At 36.9% G+C, this 18,848-nt stretch overlaps 1 protein-coding gene across 1 annotated transcript in view; it reads left to right on the top strand.

Moving 5' to 3' along the window:
• The first annotated feature begins 6,023 nt into the window (after positions 1 to 6,023).
• The window catches only part of LOC144372714 (son of sevenless homolog 2-like), a 40,410-nt gene continuing 27,585 nt past the window's right edge, over positions 6,024 to 18,848 (top strand). Inside the window, 9 exon segments of the mRNA XM_078035995.1 lie at positions 6,024 to 6,091; positions 6,466 to 6,541; positions 6,543 to 7,116; positions 7,579 to 7,630; positions 7,632 to 7,658; positions 9,626 to 9,748; positions 14,395 to 14,498; positions 17,252 to 17,474; positions 18,649 to 18,768. Of these exon segments, the coding sequence (XP_077892121.1) occupies positions 6,024 to 6,091; positions 6,466 to 6,541; positions 6,543 to 7,116; positions 7,579 to 7,630; positions 7,632 to 7,658; positions 9,626 to 9,748; positions 14,395 to 14,498; positions 17,252 to 17,474; positions 18,649 to 18,768 (1,367 nt within the window).

Below are 18,848 nucleotides of genomic sequence, written 5' to 3'. Positions count from 1 at the left end.
TGAAGGTGCCTGAGGCCTCAGAAAAGAAAAATCAGCCCAATGAAACCAAATCAGGATTCAAGTCCAAATGATGGACCCATCATCATTCAGCAGGAAGCCAGTACCTCTGCACCCTTCCCTCTTTTCCAGCTCCTGACCCTCACTGGTCTGCTTTCTTCCCCTCTGGATTCACATATGCTGGACGTTTCACACAGGCAGAGTCAGAAATAGGGGCTCACAAGGCAGTGCTGGTCACCATGGACTAAACCTTCCCAAGGTCCCTCAGCCAAAGAATGGCTAAGGAAAGGGTAGTCGTCCACATTCCGGGGTGTCCTCCAGCCCTGGAAAGGAAGGAAATTCAGACCCGTGCTATGGAATGGGCAAACCTGGGAACACCCAGCTAGCTTAAGAAGCCAGATCCGAAGGGTAGATATTTCCATGATTTTTTTCACAGTTAGTTTTCCACAGAACATTCTATTAATTGAAAAAAAATCAAAAAAATTAAAAAGTAGGTGTCTTAAAAGTCATAATAATATTTTTAAATTCAAATACTTCACTTATACCCCACACAGATGTTATTATAACTGCTTTCTTGACCTCTTGAATCATCAAAATCAATTTTGTTAAAGCTTTGGTCACTGAGACATCCATGGAGCACACATGCAGAGGCATATACAGTGCCTTCGGTCTCGGGCTTCAGTACGACCCACAGGGAACCTCACCTTGTCCTTATTTGACATTTTGACATTTTGTCCATCATGGATTTTTTTCCTGCATTTATTATAATGACCTGGAGCTTGATTGCTAGTGTCTGTGACACCCCTTCACTACTGTGTCTCAAGGAAAGCCCAAGTTTTCTTGCCAATCCCAGCATCTACTGTTCCCCAGCTGCTGCTGATGAGATGCACTGATCATGAGGCTCAGGGAGAAGCTGCCCAGGGCTGATGCTGGGCCAGGCCTATTCAAGGTCCATTTACTCCTCACCATGGTACCTAGCAGGAAGAGCGCAGGCATATCATGTTGAAGATGCAGCAGTTTTAGTCTTAGAGAAGCAAAGTCACTTGCTAAGTGGTAGGAAAACTGGACTTTAAACACAGCTTTTAGGTTCACGCAGAATCCACCCTCCTCTACCCCACTGTCCTGCTGTCCCCACAGCTTTGAATGCAGAGGGATGGTCACCTGGTCCCAGATTGTCTGGGACATTTCTGGCTTTACCACTCAAACATTTTTATCCCAGGGAAGCCCTGAGTCCTGTCAGAGGGGACTGTAGGTCACCTTGTCAACAGGGCACAGGGACAGGGGTTTGCAGACCCAATTCAAATCCTTGTCTCTGTGGCGAAGTCCCTTCGTGATGGGGCTTTCCTGTCCTCCTGCAAGGATTCTTCCTAGGATAGTCGTCCTTTCAACCCCTGTTTGGCCCTGATGCGGATTCATAAAAGAACAAAACAGGCAGGTTAATGTAACTGGAAAAAATAATCCAGCTTAGAGGAGAGCGATGCGGGGGTAACAAGTTTAGGATTTTTAGTACGAGGCATGTTACTGCTAAATATGAAAACCGATGTCTGAGAAGGATGGGTTCTCCCCAGAGGTTCCCAGTCCCAGGGGCTGGAAGGGGGAGCAGGGCGAGGAGGTGCTGGGGAGGTAGATGCTGGGCTGGAGCTCAGGCATCCTCTCCCCTGTAGCCAGAAGCCATGCACAGAGGCACGTGCAGAGGCCAGGGCCGTTTAGGAGGAAGATAGGTTTGGTGGCCTTTGAAGACACACAAGATTTACAGGGGAACAGAAAGCACTGGGAATGGAGACAAAGCCTGTAAGGCCCAAGCCCTTGAGAGGAGCAGCACGGAATGGAGAGAGTGGGGCCTGAGCCTTCTGTGAGAATGTTCTGGAAGGTCTCTTGTTCCCATGACCCAAGCCTGACAGACCATCAGATGTCCCATGTTCCCAATATCCCTGCCACTGGCTGATCCCTCCAGTGGTTGTGCTGCTGTTGCCCCTGGGTGGGCCCTTGAGTGCCCACGCTTGTGGGGTCTGATCTTCAGAGCTGGCGAGTCTCGCCCCTCCCCCTTCCTGAGGTCCAGCCCCACCTTCAGGAATCCCTCAGGAGGGCCCATTGATCTACTATGACACAAATCGTTTTGTTCTTTAAAGCCTAAGTATCAGGCTGCCCCCCCCCCAGCCCCATACACTCTGGTTCCTAAGCAAGACCTGCTTCAGAATTCCCTGGAAGGCTGTAAAAACAGGGATTGATGTGTTGCCTGTTTACCATCCGAGTAGCACGTGCAGTGCCCTCCTCTCCTGGAGGTTGTCAATTGCACTTTGCAGCATGGGGTGGCTTTGACAAGATGGCCTTTTGTCAGGTGTGGCCACACCTGGCAGGTGGAACCTGAGATGATGGTCAATTGGTACCTTGGGGAACATTCACTATGTTGAATGAAGATATTTTTCTTCTCTGTGTTTTTCCCTGGGGAAAAAAAATGGATTCAGACAGCAGCTCCTCCCCTCATTGAACCTGCCGCCAGCCCCCCTGGCTGCCTGGTGGAGGGGGCTCCTTCTTGGCACCTGTTATTTGGGAGCCCCTGAGACCAGGAGCTGTAAGTGGAAGAACAGAACAGACCAAGGGAGGACTGTCAGAAAGCGACAGCCCAAGTCCCTGGCTGATGAGAGCTAAGCCTGCCTTCTTAAAAGGCAGAGAATCTGAACAAAAGAGCTCTTTACAAAAAAAATTTAAATGACTTCACAAATTTGGCAAGAAATTCCAAACTCTGTTCGAATGCCTAAGAAGCCATAGCTGCCCAAGGCCGTCCCTAATTACACTTCTGAAGTGGGCTTGAAACAATCCATTTCCATTATCTTTCTTTCTCAGTGGGTTCTGGTAGGGCCTGGGGAATCAATTGCAAAATTCAACTTCAAGTTTTCTTTGCAAGAAACCTGGTGACACGCGATTTAACTGAATTTCACTTGTTAGATACTAATGGCAGATCCGAGCAGGGGCTTGATAGACTGGGGGTTTTCTTTTTGCAGCTAACAAAAGCCAATTCCTGGGAGGTCATGAGTGTGAAGCATGGTTGGCATTCATCATTAGAGCCCTTTCAGTTAATCTTCGGTAAAACCTGGGTAAAACCACAAAGACCTAGAGTCAGCCTTGCAGCCATCATTGCTGGACACAGGAAAGGGGGAAGTGGCGTCTCCTTGGCGTCCAGGGACAAGAAGCCTCTAAGTCAATTATGAAATTGAGAATCCTGAACTTGGATTTACACAGGCAAGTCAGAGCAAGCCTGCTCCAGGCCTGGAGAATTGCCAAGGTGCGGAAGCTCCTGGAAATCACCTTGGAACCATGACCTGGTCTTGCAAGGTCAAGCTCCAAGGTGCCTCACTGGTTGGAAGTTTGGTAGCATGCTCATAATGCAAACCACTCAAGTCAGTATGGTTCAAGCTTATGGGTCTTAAGTCTTTTATTATAAATATATGTTTCATAGTAAATATATGAAATAAAAATTACTCAAGGACCAACTCTCTAAAGTCCACTGCCAAGGGCAACCAATATCATCACTTAGAAAGTATTCTACAGATTTTCTCTTGATCAGCCAAAAACATTTGGTCCTTGAAGCATATACATTTTAAATTACATAAGCATTTTGTTAATATTTATTATTAAATATGTACCACTTGACTCATTATTTCCAGCTCCATTACTATTCCAAATGGTACACTGAATTATAAATTAGAAAAATCTGCGTCTTTGGTAAGATACTTAGCAGTAATCTGCAAGAAAATCACATGATACATGTTGAATGTTGCATGGACTATCAATATGAATGATCATCCCCCAGAGTTGTAAAGTGGGAAACCTGCCCAACTGGACTGTGGTCATCTGCCAATGTGTAACCTGTGTCATGGCCCCCGGTGAAAGTCTCAGGCTTAAAGACCTGGGTGGGCTTCCCTGGGTGAAAATGTTTCTTATGGATTGCTGAAGGTCACGGCTAGATGAGAAAACCACTTCCCATGTGACTCCCTGAGGAAGGGCTCTGGAGGTCTTAGCTCACTCCTCCATGCTTGGTACACCTCTTGCTGTCCCTCCTGTCCACCTGCAGGCATGAACCTTAGCCAGGACAGTGACTTTGAGTCCTTCTAGCAAATCATGGTGAATTGGTCTTGTGAGTCCTTCTAATAAATCCCAAGGCTTGAAGGTGGTCATGAGACACACTTCATTTGGAAAATGGAATAAATATCCCCCAAGGTAAGACATTTCTCCCAGAATTATCCATTATTACACAGCCACCAGCTGAGCACACTGCAGACTTGCTTAACGTGGTGCTCTGTTGTGACACCACAGGAACCAAAGGGAACAAAGCCTGGTGGTGTTACAGCACCGTCCATCCTGACTACACAGGCAAGTGTTGAAACCAGAGGTGACGGACAGCTGCAGCTTAGGTCCTCGGTGGGCATGACGAGCTGGCCCTTACCTCCTCATTTTACAGATGAAGTGATGCAGGCGAGGGAGGAGTCCATGTCCCCATGCAGCCTGATCAGACGCAGCTGGAGGGCCCATGGTACACCAGGCTCCGGGCATCACCTGGAGATAGAAGTACCCATCACCAGGACATCCATGCTGTGTCCAATCCATCAGCAGAAGGACCCCAACCTCCCTTCCCTTGAGTGACCACTGACACCTCTTCATAGATGGGTAGCCATGTGCCTTCCTGTCATGTCCTGTAGTCCTATGGACCCAGTCACCTCTTGGGGGACCTCACTGCTGCCCTGTAGTGGCGCCCCCTTCTCCTCCAATGCATCTTAATTAAGCTTCTACAAAGACCCTCACCATAATTGTTCTTTTTTTTTTAAGAGAGAGTGAGAGAGACAGAGAGAGAATTTTTTAAATATTTATGTTTTAGTTTTCGACAGACACAACATCTTTGTTTGTATGCGGTGTTGAGGATCGAACTTGGGCCGCATCCATGCCAGGCCAGCGTGATACCGCTTGAGCCACATCCCCAGCTCACCATAATTGTTCTTGTTAACAAGATGCCAGAAAAGATATCTGCAGAAGAGTTCCGTGTGTTTAGAACGATCTATTTCCTGTTTCTCTGTCTTACAAAAAGCTCAGTTTAACCATGGACTTGATGGTGTTGCTCCCGCTTTTGTGGTAAAACATGTAAACCTCTGACGGTTCCCAAAAAAAAAATGAGACAAAACTTACGAGAATTCAAAGAAAAAAAATTACTCTTATGTAGACTCTGGCAAAAATGTAGACGCATGGTCCAGAGAGTTTTAGGCAAGAGCCCCTCTGACCCGACAGCCTTGGCCATGTCCTTCCTCTCCCGACCTTGGTTTTCTCTGGCTTCTTGATCCTGCATGATTGCACATCCACGGACCACTTTAAGAACCTGCCACCAGCCAGACACAGCAGGTATGGACATCGATGCTGGGGTAACCACCACGATGGCCTTCTCTCTTCTTCTTTTAATGTGGAAGCACGTCTTTCAGATGCCTACTCAACTTGGGAAAGAGAGCAGAAGGGAACGTCCCCTCCCACCAAGCCTCACCTGCCTCCTAAACAAATGCTCTGCAGAGCCGGCCCTGCGTAGCTCTGCGCCTGGTGAGGCCCTAGGCTTGCTGTGCAGGAAGGAGGCACACTTAACACTCATTGGTCTGTGCAAGACATTCGGCCAGTCCTCCAGCTAGGTGGTCACTGAATGAACAAGGAAGGAGACCAGGTTCCAGGCTTCCAGCTTTCTGTTCTGCTGAGATGGGAGGGTAAACTCTGGCGACAGTGCCTGAGGACAGAACCTCACCCACCACCAGGGCAGCACTAGAAGACGAGGTCTGGATCCCCGCTCTGTTGACAGCCCCAGGAAAACAAGTCCGGGAGCCTGGGCACCCTGTTTCCTGCTCAGCTCCCACCCCATGGTCTGTAGGACATGATGAGGGCTCTGGGCTCTGTTCTGGGTGGATAGAAGGTATTGGAGGGTCTGGAGCAAAGGAGTGAGGCTGTTTGTATGGCATTTAGGAAGCAGCCCTGTGGCTGCTGTAGGGAATAAAGGGGAGATGCAAAAGCAACAGCCAGGGACTGCCAAACCCAACCTTGAATTTTTACAAAAGAAAGAAGATCATATGTTAAGATACACTTAATGAATCTAAAAAAAATTGTATAATCAGTATAAGAATTTAGGATTCTTTTGTAATTTTAGTACTTATGGCATTAGGAATTTTGAAATATAGTCTGTAGTACTTCACTTTCACAGTAATGAAAAAAAGTAAATGTTGTATATAAAATTTAGTATTTGGATGTTTAATTTTTTCTTTTGAAAGTCTGGGGATTTAACCCATAATTTCATGTATTCTAATAACTGTGTGCTTTACCACTGGATTACACCCTCACTCCAACTTAATATTTTTGTCACTTGATTTGAGATAGTTCTCACTTGAAGAAATTAGGAATTAGAACTGTGTAATCATTGAATAATCTTATATTCATTTTTTTTATTAGGGATCCTGTTTGCCCTTTTTATAATCATCAATTAAGAAGCAAGCACCTGGCCATCAAAAAAACGAAAGAAATTCAGAAAAAACATAGATGGATGGGAAGGCAAAGATATTGGACAGTGCTGCAATGAATTTATAATGGAAGGACCATTGACAAGAACTGGTGCTAAACATGAACGACATATTTTTCTCTTTGATGGCTTAATGATCAGCTGTAAACCTAATCATGGCCAGACCCCGCTTCCAGGTTATAGTAGTGCAGAATATAGATTAAAAGAAAAGTTTGTCATGAGGAAAGTACAAATCTGTGATAAGGAAGATACTTGTGAGTGCAGACATGCTTTTGAATTAGTATCCAAAGACAGCATAATATTTGCTGCTAATTCTGCAGAAGAGAAAAATAATTGGATGGCAACCATTATTTCTTTTCATTATCGTAGTACTCTAGATAGAATGCTAGATTCTGTTTTATTGAAAGAAGAAAATGATCAGCCACTGAGATTACCAAGTCCAGATGTGTATCGTTTTGTGGTAAAAGACTCTGAGGAAAACATTGTTTTTGAAGACAACTTGCAAAGTAAAAGTGGAATCCCCATTATTAAAGGAGGAACTGTGGTGAAATTAATTGAAAGGTTAACATATCATATGTATGCAGGTATGTGAAACTCATTGTGAGTACTTATCTAGGGCCTAATTCCCAAAAGCTTTTAAATGGTGTTCAAAGATAATGTATAAACCCATTTATCCATCATCCAACTTTAATAATTGTCAACTCATGTTTCATCTGTTTCATTACAGATTTAAATACCTACTCCCAGAATTATTTAGAAGATCTCAGGAAAAAAAAAATGAATTGCCTCCAGAATATTAAAATACTGCAGAATCAAAAGGGATAAATAGCTAATTAAATATTGTTAACTTGATTAGTTATTAAATAAGTGCTCATAAAATTTGCATATTAATGCAAATTTTAAAAATTTGAAAACAATCCTTATTTATCAAGAAAATACCACAGTTGGCAGGAAGAACCAAACTAAAAAGGAAGGGAAATATGGTATTTTGAATTAATTAAACTGAAAAATTGAACATGAAATATGTTTATGCTCTACTTTTTCAGATCCCAATTTTGTTCATACTTTTCTTACTACATATCGTTCGTTTTGTAAACCAGGAATTGCTAAGCTTACTGATTGAACAGTGAGAAAAATGTATATTTTACTTGCATTAATATTTTATAAAAAAAATTAACTGTTCTGTACCTTGCAAAGTGCCTAGTAGCTGGTACCTACTCAGGTAGGTGTTGACATAATTTATTTGGCATTACATTAGATGTATTACCATACTTTTTAAGTAGTGTTTGCTGTTTGTAACATAGTTCTTTTCGGCTATTAGCAATATTCCAAGAGGTAATCTTAAATACCCAATTTAATACAGTTTTTGAAAATATTTTTTAGTTGTAGTTGGGCACAATACCTTTATTTTATGTATTTATTTTTACGTGGTGTTGAGGATGGAACCTAGCACCTCACATGTGCTAGGCGAGCACTCTACTGCTGAGCCACAATCCCAGCCCCTTAAAGACCCAATTTAGAGAGGAAAACAACAACATTATAGTAAAATTTGTTCTGTTATTTAAGGAAATTTTCCACTTTTTGATTTTAAAACAAATTTGTTATGGAAAATTTCAAACATGTGCAAGAGTAGACAGAAAATATAATGAACCCATTTATCCATTATCTAACTTCAATAATTATCAACACATGTTTTATCTGCTTCCCTACAGATTTAAATATTCTACCCCCAGGATTATTTTGAAGTAGATCTCAGAAAACATATTTCGTCTGTAAATACTTCTATGTGTGTCTCTGAAAGTTAAAAATTTTTATTTTAAATAAATCATGTATTATTATTAAGCCTAAAAAACAATTCCTTTATTAATATTTAAACATTTTTTGAATTGAAAAATTTTTTTAACTGAATGTTTTTACTTAGTGATACTTTAAATGCTTTGTAGTTTAAAAAGAAGAACCTGGCTGGATGTCATGGAATGGGTCTATAATTCTGGTACTTGGGAGACTGAGGCAGAAGGATCATTTCAGACAGCCTGTGCAACATAATGAGATCCAATTTCAAAAAACAAAATGTACTAAAATACATATATACATACACAAATATGTATATGTATATGTATATACACACATGTATATGAATATGTACATATATAATCTGAACTACAAAATGATTTTTGTTTTACGTTTATAAACTTAACTAAAATTTTGTCTTGACCCCTATTTCCATTTTGTTCTATGAAATTAAACTTACAAGACTTAGTATAATATGTTCTGAAAATCTATTGTTCTATTTCTGTGTCCAAAATAAGGAAAGTATATTTGCTAGACTTACATTATAGCTATATTTCCTAACTTACATTATAGCTATATTTCCTCTGGTTAGGCAAGGTTTTTGGTTTTTTAATTTTGATTTTTTACCTTAGCCACTTAGGTTATGTTCTTAATTTAAAAGTTCATCTTGGGCTTCCTTTTTGAATTTCATACTCACGTATTTAAGGAAATTGATTAGTCCGCTTTCATTTTATGATATAAATATTAAGGATAGATGGTTAGATAAGTCCTTTCTTTCACATTATGGTACTGGGGATTGAATACAGGGACTCGCAGAAGCTAGCTAGAGCTCTACCACTGAGCTACATGCTCAGTCTCTTTTATTTTATTTGAGACAGTCTCACTGAATTGTTGAATTTGACTTTGAACTTGCAGTCCTCCTGCCTCAACTCCCTAGTAGTTGAGATTACAGGCATACACTAAATCTCCCAGCTCTTTATGATCTTTAAAGAAGTTATATTCCTGTGGATTCTTTTCTTGGATCTTTTCTTGGATCTTTTCCATGAACCCTTTGTTGGTTGATTAATGCTAATCATAAAAAACTTTTTATAAAGATTTGATATAAAATCTTAGGATCATATAGCTGAAGGCAATTTTTGTACTTGTGTAGTATGGAGTACTGCAGGGAAGGCTTAACAGTAATTGCACTTTCTACAAAGTGATAGGAAAGGGGATTCTTTGGTCAATTTTTTTTGTTGTTGTATTTAAAATATCTTTCATTTATTTATGAACAAATTCCTGTCCTTTTGGTTTTCTTCTTAGATTTCAAACTCCAGAGCCAGAACCTACTGAAGCAGACAAATTGGCAATAGAGAAAGGTGAGCAGCCAATCAGTGCAGACCTTAAAAGATTCCGAAAGGAATACGTTCAACCAGTACAACTTAGGTTTGACCTGAATATTACATTTCTTATGTGCCATTTTCAGTATATAGTTAACACAAAATTCTTAGCTCTTAATTAAATATAAATATTAATGTTAATTTTATGACAGTCAAATTTCCAAATTTCTTTCACTGTGAAGCTATTTTAAATAAATATCCTGAAGAAATTTATATAAGTATACCATGTTATTTACATCAGCTCTCTCTGACATGTGATATATTTACAGATCAAAATAAATGTGTGTTATTATAAGTAAAACTTACATATATAAGCTTGCTTACTGTCAGCTTTCCACTTTATTTCCCTTATGTCCCTTTGTAATGGTACTTGGTCCTTGTTTGTTTTTTTATAATTTTTAATATTTATGGAAGTTCTACTGCTTTTTCTACTCTTTATCCTATGTAAAGTTACCTAAGGAATCATTGCAGTAATTTCTATAATAGATTTAATTATAGAGTTGCCAGTTAGGTACTTTCTGTGCTAGATATTACCCTAAGTGCTTTATCTTTTTTTAATCTCATCCTCAAAACACATTTTTTTTATGGTGCAACACAATGATTATTCTAACTTTGTATATGAAGAAATGGAAAACTTAGTATGATTAAGTAATTTGAACTTGGGTCATGTAAAGGGAGTGACAGGATGGGACCATATATGACCTCTTGAGCCATTGTGTTTTTGTTTCACTAAGCATTAAAAATTGGAAGCTCCTTTAACCTTCTTATAATCCAAATGAAAACTAAAGTATTATCTACCCCTTATCATTGGATATTGAGTTATCATATTAACTATATATGATGTAAATATTTTTTCTAAATATTGTTTCCTTGATTACTGTTAACTAATAAATTATAGTTTTGAACTGGATTTATTATTTTCCAGGATAATTACCATAAATAAATTCAATTTTAGAGGAATATTGGTGTTCCTAGCTATATGTCTTTTAGCCAAAACTTTTAACATGTCATTCTTTGTATAAGAAAATGAGATTTTTTACCCATTACATTAGCAAGAAAGAAGAATAATTTTTCTCAAGTAACTGTAATGCATTTGCACTAATCTACTCAAATGAGGCATACATTTATGAGGTCCCTATTATAGGGCAGACAGGAAATAAGATCTTAGATCTCAGTCATGTGAATTCTTTAAATGTTTATATCTAAGCATGTTCTCAGTTGTATACTTGTCGACTTATGGTGAATACAAAAATAATAGACTGTCATGATATGGTTCCATAATATTATGATTTTATTGGGGTAAAAATATACATGAAATAGTTATACATTATACTACTTTGAATAGTTCAATGGCTCACAAAAATATACTCCTATAAAACTTCAAGAATAGCTAAGATTAGACTCCAGTAGTTAGGGAAGACATCTTAGAAGAGGTAAAATCTGAGATTGTCCCGAAGGGATGTGTAGAATTTAGATATGCAGAAAGGTGATTGAAGGTATGGAGGATACCTAGAAGTAGTATGAACAAAGGTTAAAAGACAGGATTGAGAATGGTGTGCAGAGGAAATAGGTAAGGAAATTGAACTTAGAGGAATGAAGACATTGTATTGTAAATTGTAATAGAGGAGATTAACTATATTGGGGTAGAGTTGAAGATGGCTTTGAAATTCAAGCCAGTTTGTTAAACTTTTTCTGTGAGCATTGAAGGAATTTTAGTAAAATGTAAGCTAATATATTTTATTTAGCAATTTATTCTGACATTTTAAAAAAGAGAAAAATTGAGAGAATTTCATAGTGAACAACGATAAACCCACCAGATCAACTGTTAACATTTTATTTTACTTACTTTTATCACATATATTTATTTTTCATTTTTCACTCAGTTCATTAATCACCTAATCTTTTGAATGTGTTTCAAAATACACTATTTCTTAAATGCTTCAACTTATATATCAATAACATTTCAGTATTTATTATTCATTTGTTCTAAAATGTTCATAACATGAAATACACATATTTTAAGTGTACTTTGGTTAAATTTTAATGTCTTTGTAATTCAAACTCCTTTCAAGATACAGAATGATAGACCACAACCCAGAAAGTTCCCTTGTGCTCCTTCTAGTCAATTTTTGTTGCTACTGCCCAACGGCAGTATTCTGATTTATCCTGCTATTGACTCTTTTACTTGTCTTAGAATTTTGTATAAATTGATTTTTACACTTTTTTGTTTTTGTTTTGAGGAAAAGGAGAGAGAAGTTTTATTGCTTTGCTAGCAAAAAGGAAACACAGTGGACTCCAGTCCCAGAGGCTTTGATTCTGCTGATCAGGGGGAACAAGGGTTTTTAAAGAAGCGTTCAAAGGCTACATTCCTTGTTCTCTGTTCAGGAGTTGTAATTCACTAGTTAATTTAGAAGATAATAATTTCTGAGATCTTTTGGTGCCATCCCCAAGTCTGAATTACTTCATTCCTGTTGTGGGTGTGACTCTGACTAGTATGGGAAAGAAAGGTATGGATTCTATAACTTTCATGCCTGACTCAACATGCTTTTGAGGTTCATCCATGTTGCTTGAATCAATGTTTTTTTTAAATTTTATTACTAAGATAGTTATTTCCTTATATGAATACACCACAGTTCATGTATTTTTTCCCATTGAAGGATACCTGGGCATTTTTTCCAGTCTTTGATTATGAGTAAATTTGCTATGAACTTTATCTTAGAAGTCTTATTGTGAATGTGGGTGTGGGTGGGTGTGTGTATTTCTTTTTTTCCCACTTGGGTAAATAACTCAGAGTAGAATAGCTAGGACATAATGTAGATGTGTGTTTTCTTTTAAAAAGAAACTGTCAAAACTTCTTCTGAACATTATCACCAGCAATATATGAGCATTCCATTGCTGCATATCTTCACCATTGTTTAGTGATGTTATTCTTCATACCTTAGCCATACTGTTGGGTGTATAGTGGTATCTCATTGTGGTTTTAATTTGTTCTTCCCTATTGACTAATGATGTTGAGAACATTTTACTGTCTCTTATTGGCTAGTCATTCTTCATCTTTGAAGAATAGGTTTGACTCATGTCTATCATTTGTTGAGTTATCTTTTTATTACTAAGTTGTATAAGTATATCGAGTAGGACTGGATATAGTCCTTTGTCAGAAAAAGGTTTTGTAAATATTTTCTCCCAGATTGTGGTTTGCCTGTTAGTTTTCTTAATGATACTTTGATGAGATGAAGTTTTTAAGTTTGATGAAGTCTGATTAGACTTTTTTCTTTTATCTGATCGTAATTTTAAAATTACATCAATACTATAGAAACTAGAAAGAAAATATAAGCAGAACTGTTTGAACTGATATAAGTGGAAATTAGAAGCTAACAATTTATGATCTTTTGATATATTTTCTAAGCTCCTGAACTTACCAGACCATAATGACTTAACGTTGTTTTAATATAAATAGCATGATGAAGACTGGTAATTAAATGTACTTGCATAGTCTGAGAGAAATATAGTTGTCTGTGGTAGGGAAATAAAAATCTAACCTGCAAATGGCCATTTGTTGAAGTAATGAAGAAAAGTAATATTATTAGGATGTCTCTGGTAGAGAGCATTTTATATTTGTATAGATAATTAAATACTTGCAAGATCAGGAGTAATCATTTTTGTGATATGCAAAACAAAATCACTCTCTTGACAAAAATATTTTTGTCTTTTAAAATGAAATAAGGTTATAGGCATATTTGTAGGTTACAGAGAAATTTGATGATAGCATTTGAATTTATTTATTTATTTATTTATTTGGGGGGGGTACTGGGAATTGAACAGAGGGGTGCTTTACCAATGAGCTACATACCCAGCCCTATTTATTTATTTATTTATTTATTTATTTATTTATTATTTTGAGACAGGGTCTCACTCAGTTGCTTAGGGCCTTGCTAAATTGCTTAGTCTAGCCTTGAAGTTCAGTCTTCCTCCTGTAGTCTCCCAAGTCACTAGGATTATAGACATGTGCAACGACACTAGGCTAGCACTTGAATTTAGAACCAAATACAATAAATCTTAGTTAATTTTCCATTTTATATGAAAAATACATTAAAAATTTACAGCTTAAAATACTTTTTCAATTTAAAAACTTAAAATAGCTTTTCTATTATAGAGCATGTATTTTCTATACATGAATAAATAAAAGATACTTTTCCTCAACATTAATTGGTGATTAAGCACAGAAACCATAATCTTTATACAAATACATATTTTAAAGTATAACTTTTATGTTTATTTTTATTTTTTTGCAGTACTGGGGATTGAACCCAGGGGCACTTTGCCACTGAGCTACATCCTCAGCCCTTTATTTTTTATTTTGAGATAGGGTCTCACTAAGTTGCCCAGTCTGGCTTTGAACTTGCAATCCTCCTGCCTCGGTCTCCCAAGTAGCTGGGATTACAGGTGTTAGCCACCACTCCTGGCTAAAGTATAATTTAAAAATAATGTACAGTTTGGAGATTGATTTTCTTCTTCTTATTGAAGCACTTAAGGTATTCATTAAAAATGGAGACTCTAAGTATTATATTGATTGTTGCATATAAAACTATCGCCATGGCATTAGAAAAAAGAAAGAAGTATAATGAAGAAGTATAGAAGTAAAAAATGTATAATTGAAGATTTCACTAAAATGTGATTCTTTTATTTTACCAGGATTTTAAATGTATTTCACCATTGGGTTGAACACCATTTTTATGACTTTGAAAGAGATGTGGAATTGCTTAAAAGACTGGAATCCTTCATTTCAAGTGTAAGAGGTATATTATTTAAAGTTTTGATTGGCTCTTATGTTGCATTTGAGCTTATTTTCAAAATTGTATGACTAAGAATGTAAATTGCTTTCCATTTTTAAAAAGCTGAAATAACATTTGGAATGATCTTTATAAACTCCAGTAAGCTCACATATATTTAGAACCATATAAAGTCTTAGAACCTTGTCTTCTCATATTTTTATTTGTCTGTGATGCTGAGGATCAAACCAAGGCCCTTGCACGTGCTAGGCAAGTGCTATACCATTGAGTTATACTCTTAACCCCCTTTTAAGTTTTTTTTTTAATTTATTTTTTAGGTGTAAATGAACACAACACAACACCTTTATTTCTATGTGGTGCTGAGGATCGAACCTGGGTCCCGCCCGTGCTAGGCGAGCGCTCTACCACTGAGCCACAATCCTAGCCCCCCCTTTTAAGTTTTTAAGGAGAATATTGCTTTTAAAAATGTCAAAAGTCCTTTTTAATAAATTAAAGCTATTTAATTTTATGTCCCCTCAAGTTTGCCATTTGTTTCCATTAAATAAATAATATATATATAATTTTATGCTTTTTGTTGTTGTTGTTTTGGTACTGGGGATTAAACTCAGGGGAAGGGCACTTGACTACTGAGCCTAATTCCCAGCCCTTTGTTTATTTTTTATTTAGAAACAGGGTCTCGCTGAGTTGCTTAGGGTCTTGCTAAGTTGCTGAGGCTTGACTTTGAACTCATGATCCTCCTGCCTCAGCCTCCCCAGCCACTGGGATTATAGGTGTGCATCACCACACCCAGCAATTTTATGCTTTTTTATTCTCCTTAATCTGGTACTTTAATTTTAGATGATTATCAGCTTTTTAAAATAATATTTCCTCTCTTAGAAACATATTCCAGAGGAATACATTTTTTAAAAATATTATTTTTTTAGTTTTAGGTGGACATATATCTTTATTTTACATTTATGTGGTGCTAAGATCAAATCTAGCACCTGCGATGCTGAGGATCAAACCAAGGCCCTTGCACGTGCTACCTCTGAGCCACAACCCCAGCCCCCAGAGGAATACATTTTTGTGTCTAAAAGATAGGAATTTCCAACTTGAAGTTTTAAACATAGCCTATGTGATAAAATTCCAGGCTATAATATGTGTCATCAAACATATGTTATATTAAGAACATTTGTGTTTTATCTAACAGTATAAGATATTGGTTAAGAATCCTATTAAAGTATTCTTGGCAAGTATTCATGTAAAAACATTGATATTGCTGGGCACAGTGGCACAAGACTATAATTCCAGCACCTTGGGAGGTTGATGCAGGAGGATCAAAAATCAGCCTCAGTAACTTGGCAAGTCTCCAAGTAACTTAAGAAGACCCTGTCTCAAAATAAAATATAAAAAGAGAAGAGCCAGGGATGAAGTTCAGTGGTTAAGTGCTCCTGGGTTCAGTCCCCAATACTAAAACAAACAAAAACATCAATCTCTATGTCTCTGGTTTTCAGAAAATAGGGGGGATAGAGAAACATGGCAGATGATACCATAGGGGTACAGTTGGCAAGACAGACTTGAGAATCACCACAATACAAGCAATTACATTTCTTCAACAAATAAATTGCAAGCAAAAATGAGACATAAAGGGAGAACCTGTAGTCCTAAGGAAACTTAGGACATATGGACTAAATATAATTAAGTAAATGTTATTTATGTCCTTTTAAAACAAATTAACTATAAGAAAAATATTTAAGAGATAGAAATTTGAATATTAACCAAGTATTTGAAGATTTTAAGATCTCACTTTTTGACAAAGAAATTTAGCAGCTCAATTCAAAATAGCTAAGCTATGGAACCGACCTAGGTGCCCTTCAAAAGATGAATGGATAAAGAAAATGTGGTGTATATACACAATGGAGTATTACTCAGCCATAAAGAAGAATGAAAGTATGGCATTTGCCAGTAAATGGATGGAACTGGAGATCATTATGCTAAGTGAAATAAGCCAAAAAATCAAAGGCCAAATGTTCTCTCTTATATGTGGATGCCAACACACAATAACAGGGATGGAGAATAAAAGTTCATTTGATTAGATAAAGGGGAATGAAGGAGAGGGAGTGGAGATGGGAATAGGAAACAAAGTTGAATGAATCAGACATAACTTTCTTATGTTCATATATGAATGAATACATGACCAGTGTAACTCCACCTCATGTACAACCACAAGAATGGGAAGTTATATTCCATCTAGTATGTCAAAATATATTCTGTTATGTATAACTAAAAACAAAATTTAAAAAAGAAAAAAATTATTCATTTTTTATATGTCATAATGACCTAATGGTTATTTTAAAAAGACTTAAATATAGACAAAATGATATGATTTTTGAATTTGTTTAAAGAATAACTAGAGCTGGGTATAATGGTGTATGCCTATAATACCAGCAACTCAGGAGACTGAGACAGGAGAATCACAAGTTCAAGACTAGCCTTAACAATTTAGTGAGATCCTCAACAACTTAGCAAGACCCTGTCTGAAAATGAAAAACAAAAAAGGACTGGAGATGTAGTGCAGTGAGAAAACATCCATGGGTTCAGTTCTTAGTACCAAAAAAAAACAAACAACAGAGTGAAGAAATGGCATGATTTGGGTTAGATGAAGCAAAAATTTGCCATGAGTTGATAATTGTTGAAGTTGAGTGAACGTTAAAAATTATATGAAGATCTACAGTTATGTCTGTCAAGTAAAAGACATTCAAATTTTGTGTTTTTTCTAGGGAAAGCTATGAAGAAATGGGTAGGGTCAATTGCTAAGATCATCAAGAGGAAGAAGCAAGCTCAGGCAAATGGAATAAGCCATAATATTACCTTTGAAAGTCCACCTCCACCAATTGAATGGCATATCAGTAAACCAGGGCAGTTTGAAACATTTGATCTTATGACACTTCACCCAATAGAAATTGCTCGTCAGCTAACACTTTTGGAATCTTATCTCTACAGGTAGGTAATTGTTATTTCTTGGTCTATTTTCAAAAACCTTGAGCATACCTCTTACCTATTTTTTAAACATTTTGCTACATTTCATGACAGCTTAAAAAATCTCATCTATTTTCCTGGGTTTGGAGGGAAGCTCATAGCAGTTTTAATCACAGTATGTCCTGTAGGTAAGTCTTCTAACATGTTGCTATATAGACCTAGATTAAGGATGAGCAATCCTTCACAAGAGGAATGGTAGGAAGACTAATGCACTACAATAGTAACAACTATTCAACAGTAAGCCCCTGCCACTATCATTCCATTAAAATCTTTTCTGTATCCAGGAGCCCTCATTTGAAATATAAATATCTAGAGAAGTTATCCTAATGATAAGCAGCCATGTAATGAGTGCTCATGTATAACAAAAACATTACAAATGAAATTGAAATTCTATAATTCTCCCTAATTCATTGCTCTCCTTTCCCCGCAAGAAATAACAACTACCAACCAACAATAAAAAAAAAAATAACAACTACCCAGAATTTGATGCTTACTCTGTTTGTCTCTCTATATATACGCACACACATTTTCCTAAATAATATATAGTATTGGCTTGTACATTTTAAACATACTTATTCTGCATCATGTTTTTACTTATATTCTTTTTGATATCTGTTAAAGTCCATGAATATAGTTCTAGTTCACTTATTTTAGCCATTCTATGAGTATTCCACAGTTTATTCAGTCTCTTTTTTGTGAACTGGTAGATTGTTTGGCGTTTTACCTTCTGTAAATAGTGCTTCAGTGAACAGTCTTGTGAATGAGTTCTTGTAACTTTCTGTAAGAGTTTACATAGGAATGTACTTAGCAATAGAATTGTTGGGTCAGCTAGTATGTATATCTTTAGTAATGGAAGATCCTGCTGAATTGTTTTACAAAGTGATTGTATCAATTTTTACTTGCACATTGGAGTTGGAGATTATTTTATCATTTCTTACCAATTTGATATTATTAAGGTTTTGTGGCTTTGGCAATAATAAAATGGAATTTTATTGCAGTTTTTTTCCTTAGAGAAAATATTTTTTCATGTTTGTCATTATCTGTTTTTAAATTAAGTTTAGCAGATCTTTAAATAATCTTGATACTAATCCTTTATAGATAGATTAGGTTGTACTGATTTTTTTAAATTTATTTCTAGGAAAGTCCAGCCTTCTGAACTTGTAGGGAGTGTGTGGACCAAAGAAGATAAAGAGATAAATTCTCCAAATTTATTAAAAATGATTCGCCATACCAGAAACCTCACCCTGTGGTTTGAAAAGTAAGTTTTGTTTATTCTTTATTATTGCTTCTTAATCATCATCATAATAAGTCCTATTTAAGCTTGAATTCTGGCTCTAA

The sequence above is a fragment of the Ictidomys tridecemlineatus genome, unplaced genomic scaffold (genome assembly GCF_052094955.1).
Source record: "Ictidomys tridecemlineatus isolate mIctTri1 unplaced genomic scaffold, mIctTri1.hap1 Scaffold_148, whole genome shotgun sequence".
NCBI lineage: Eukaryota > Metazoa > Chordata > Mammalia > Rodentia > Sciuridae > Ictidomys > Ictidomys tridecemlineatus.
Note: the sequence above shows the minus strand (reverse complement) of the source record. Positions and strands in the feature narration are given on the sequence as shown.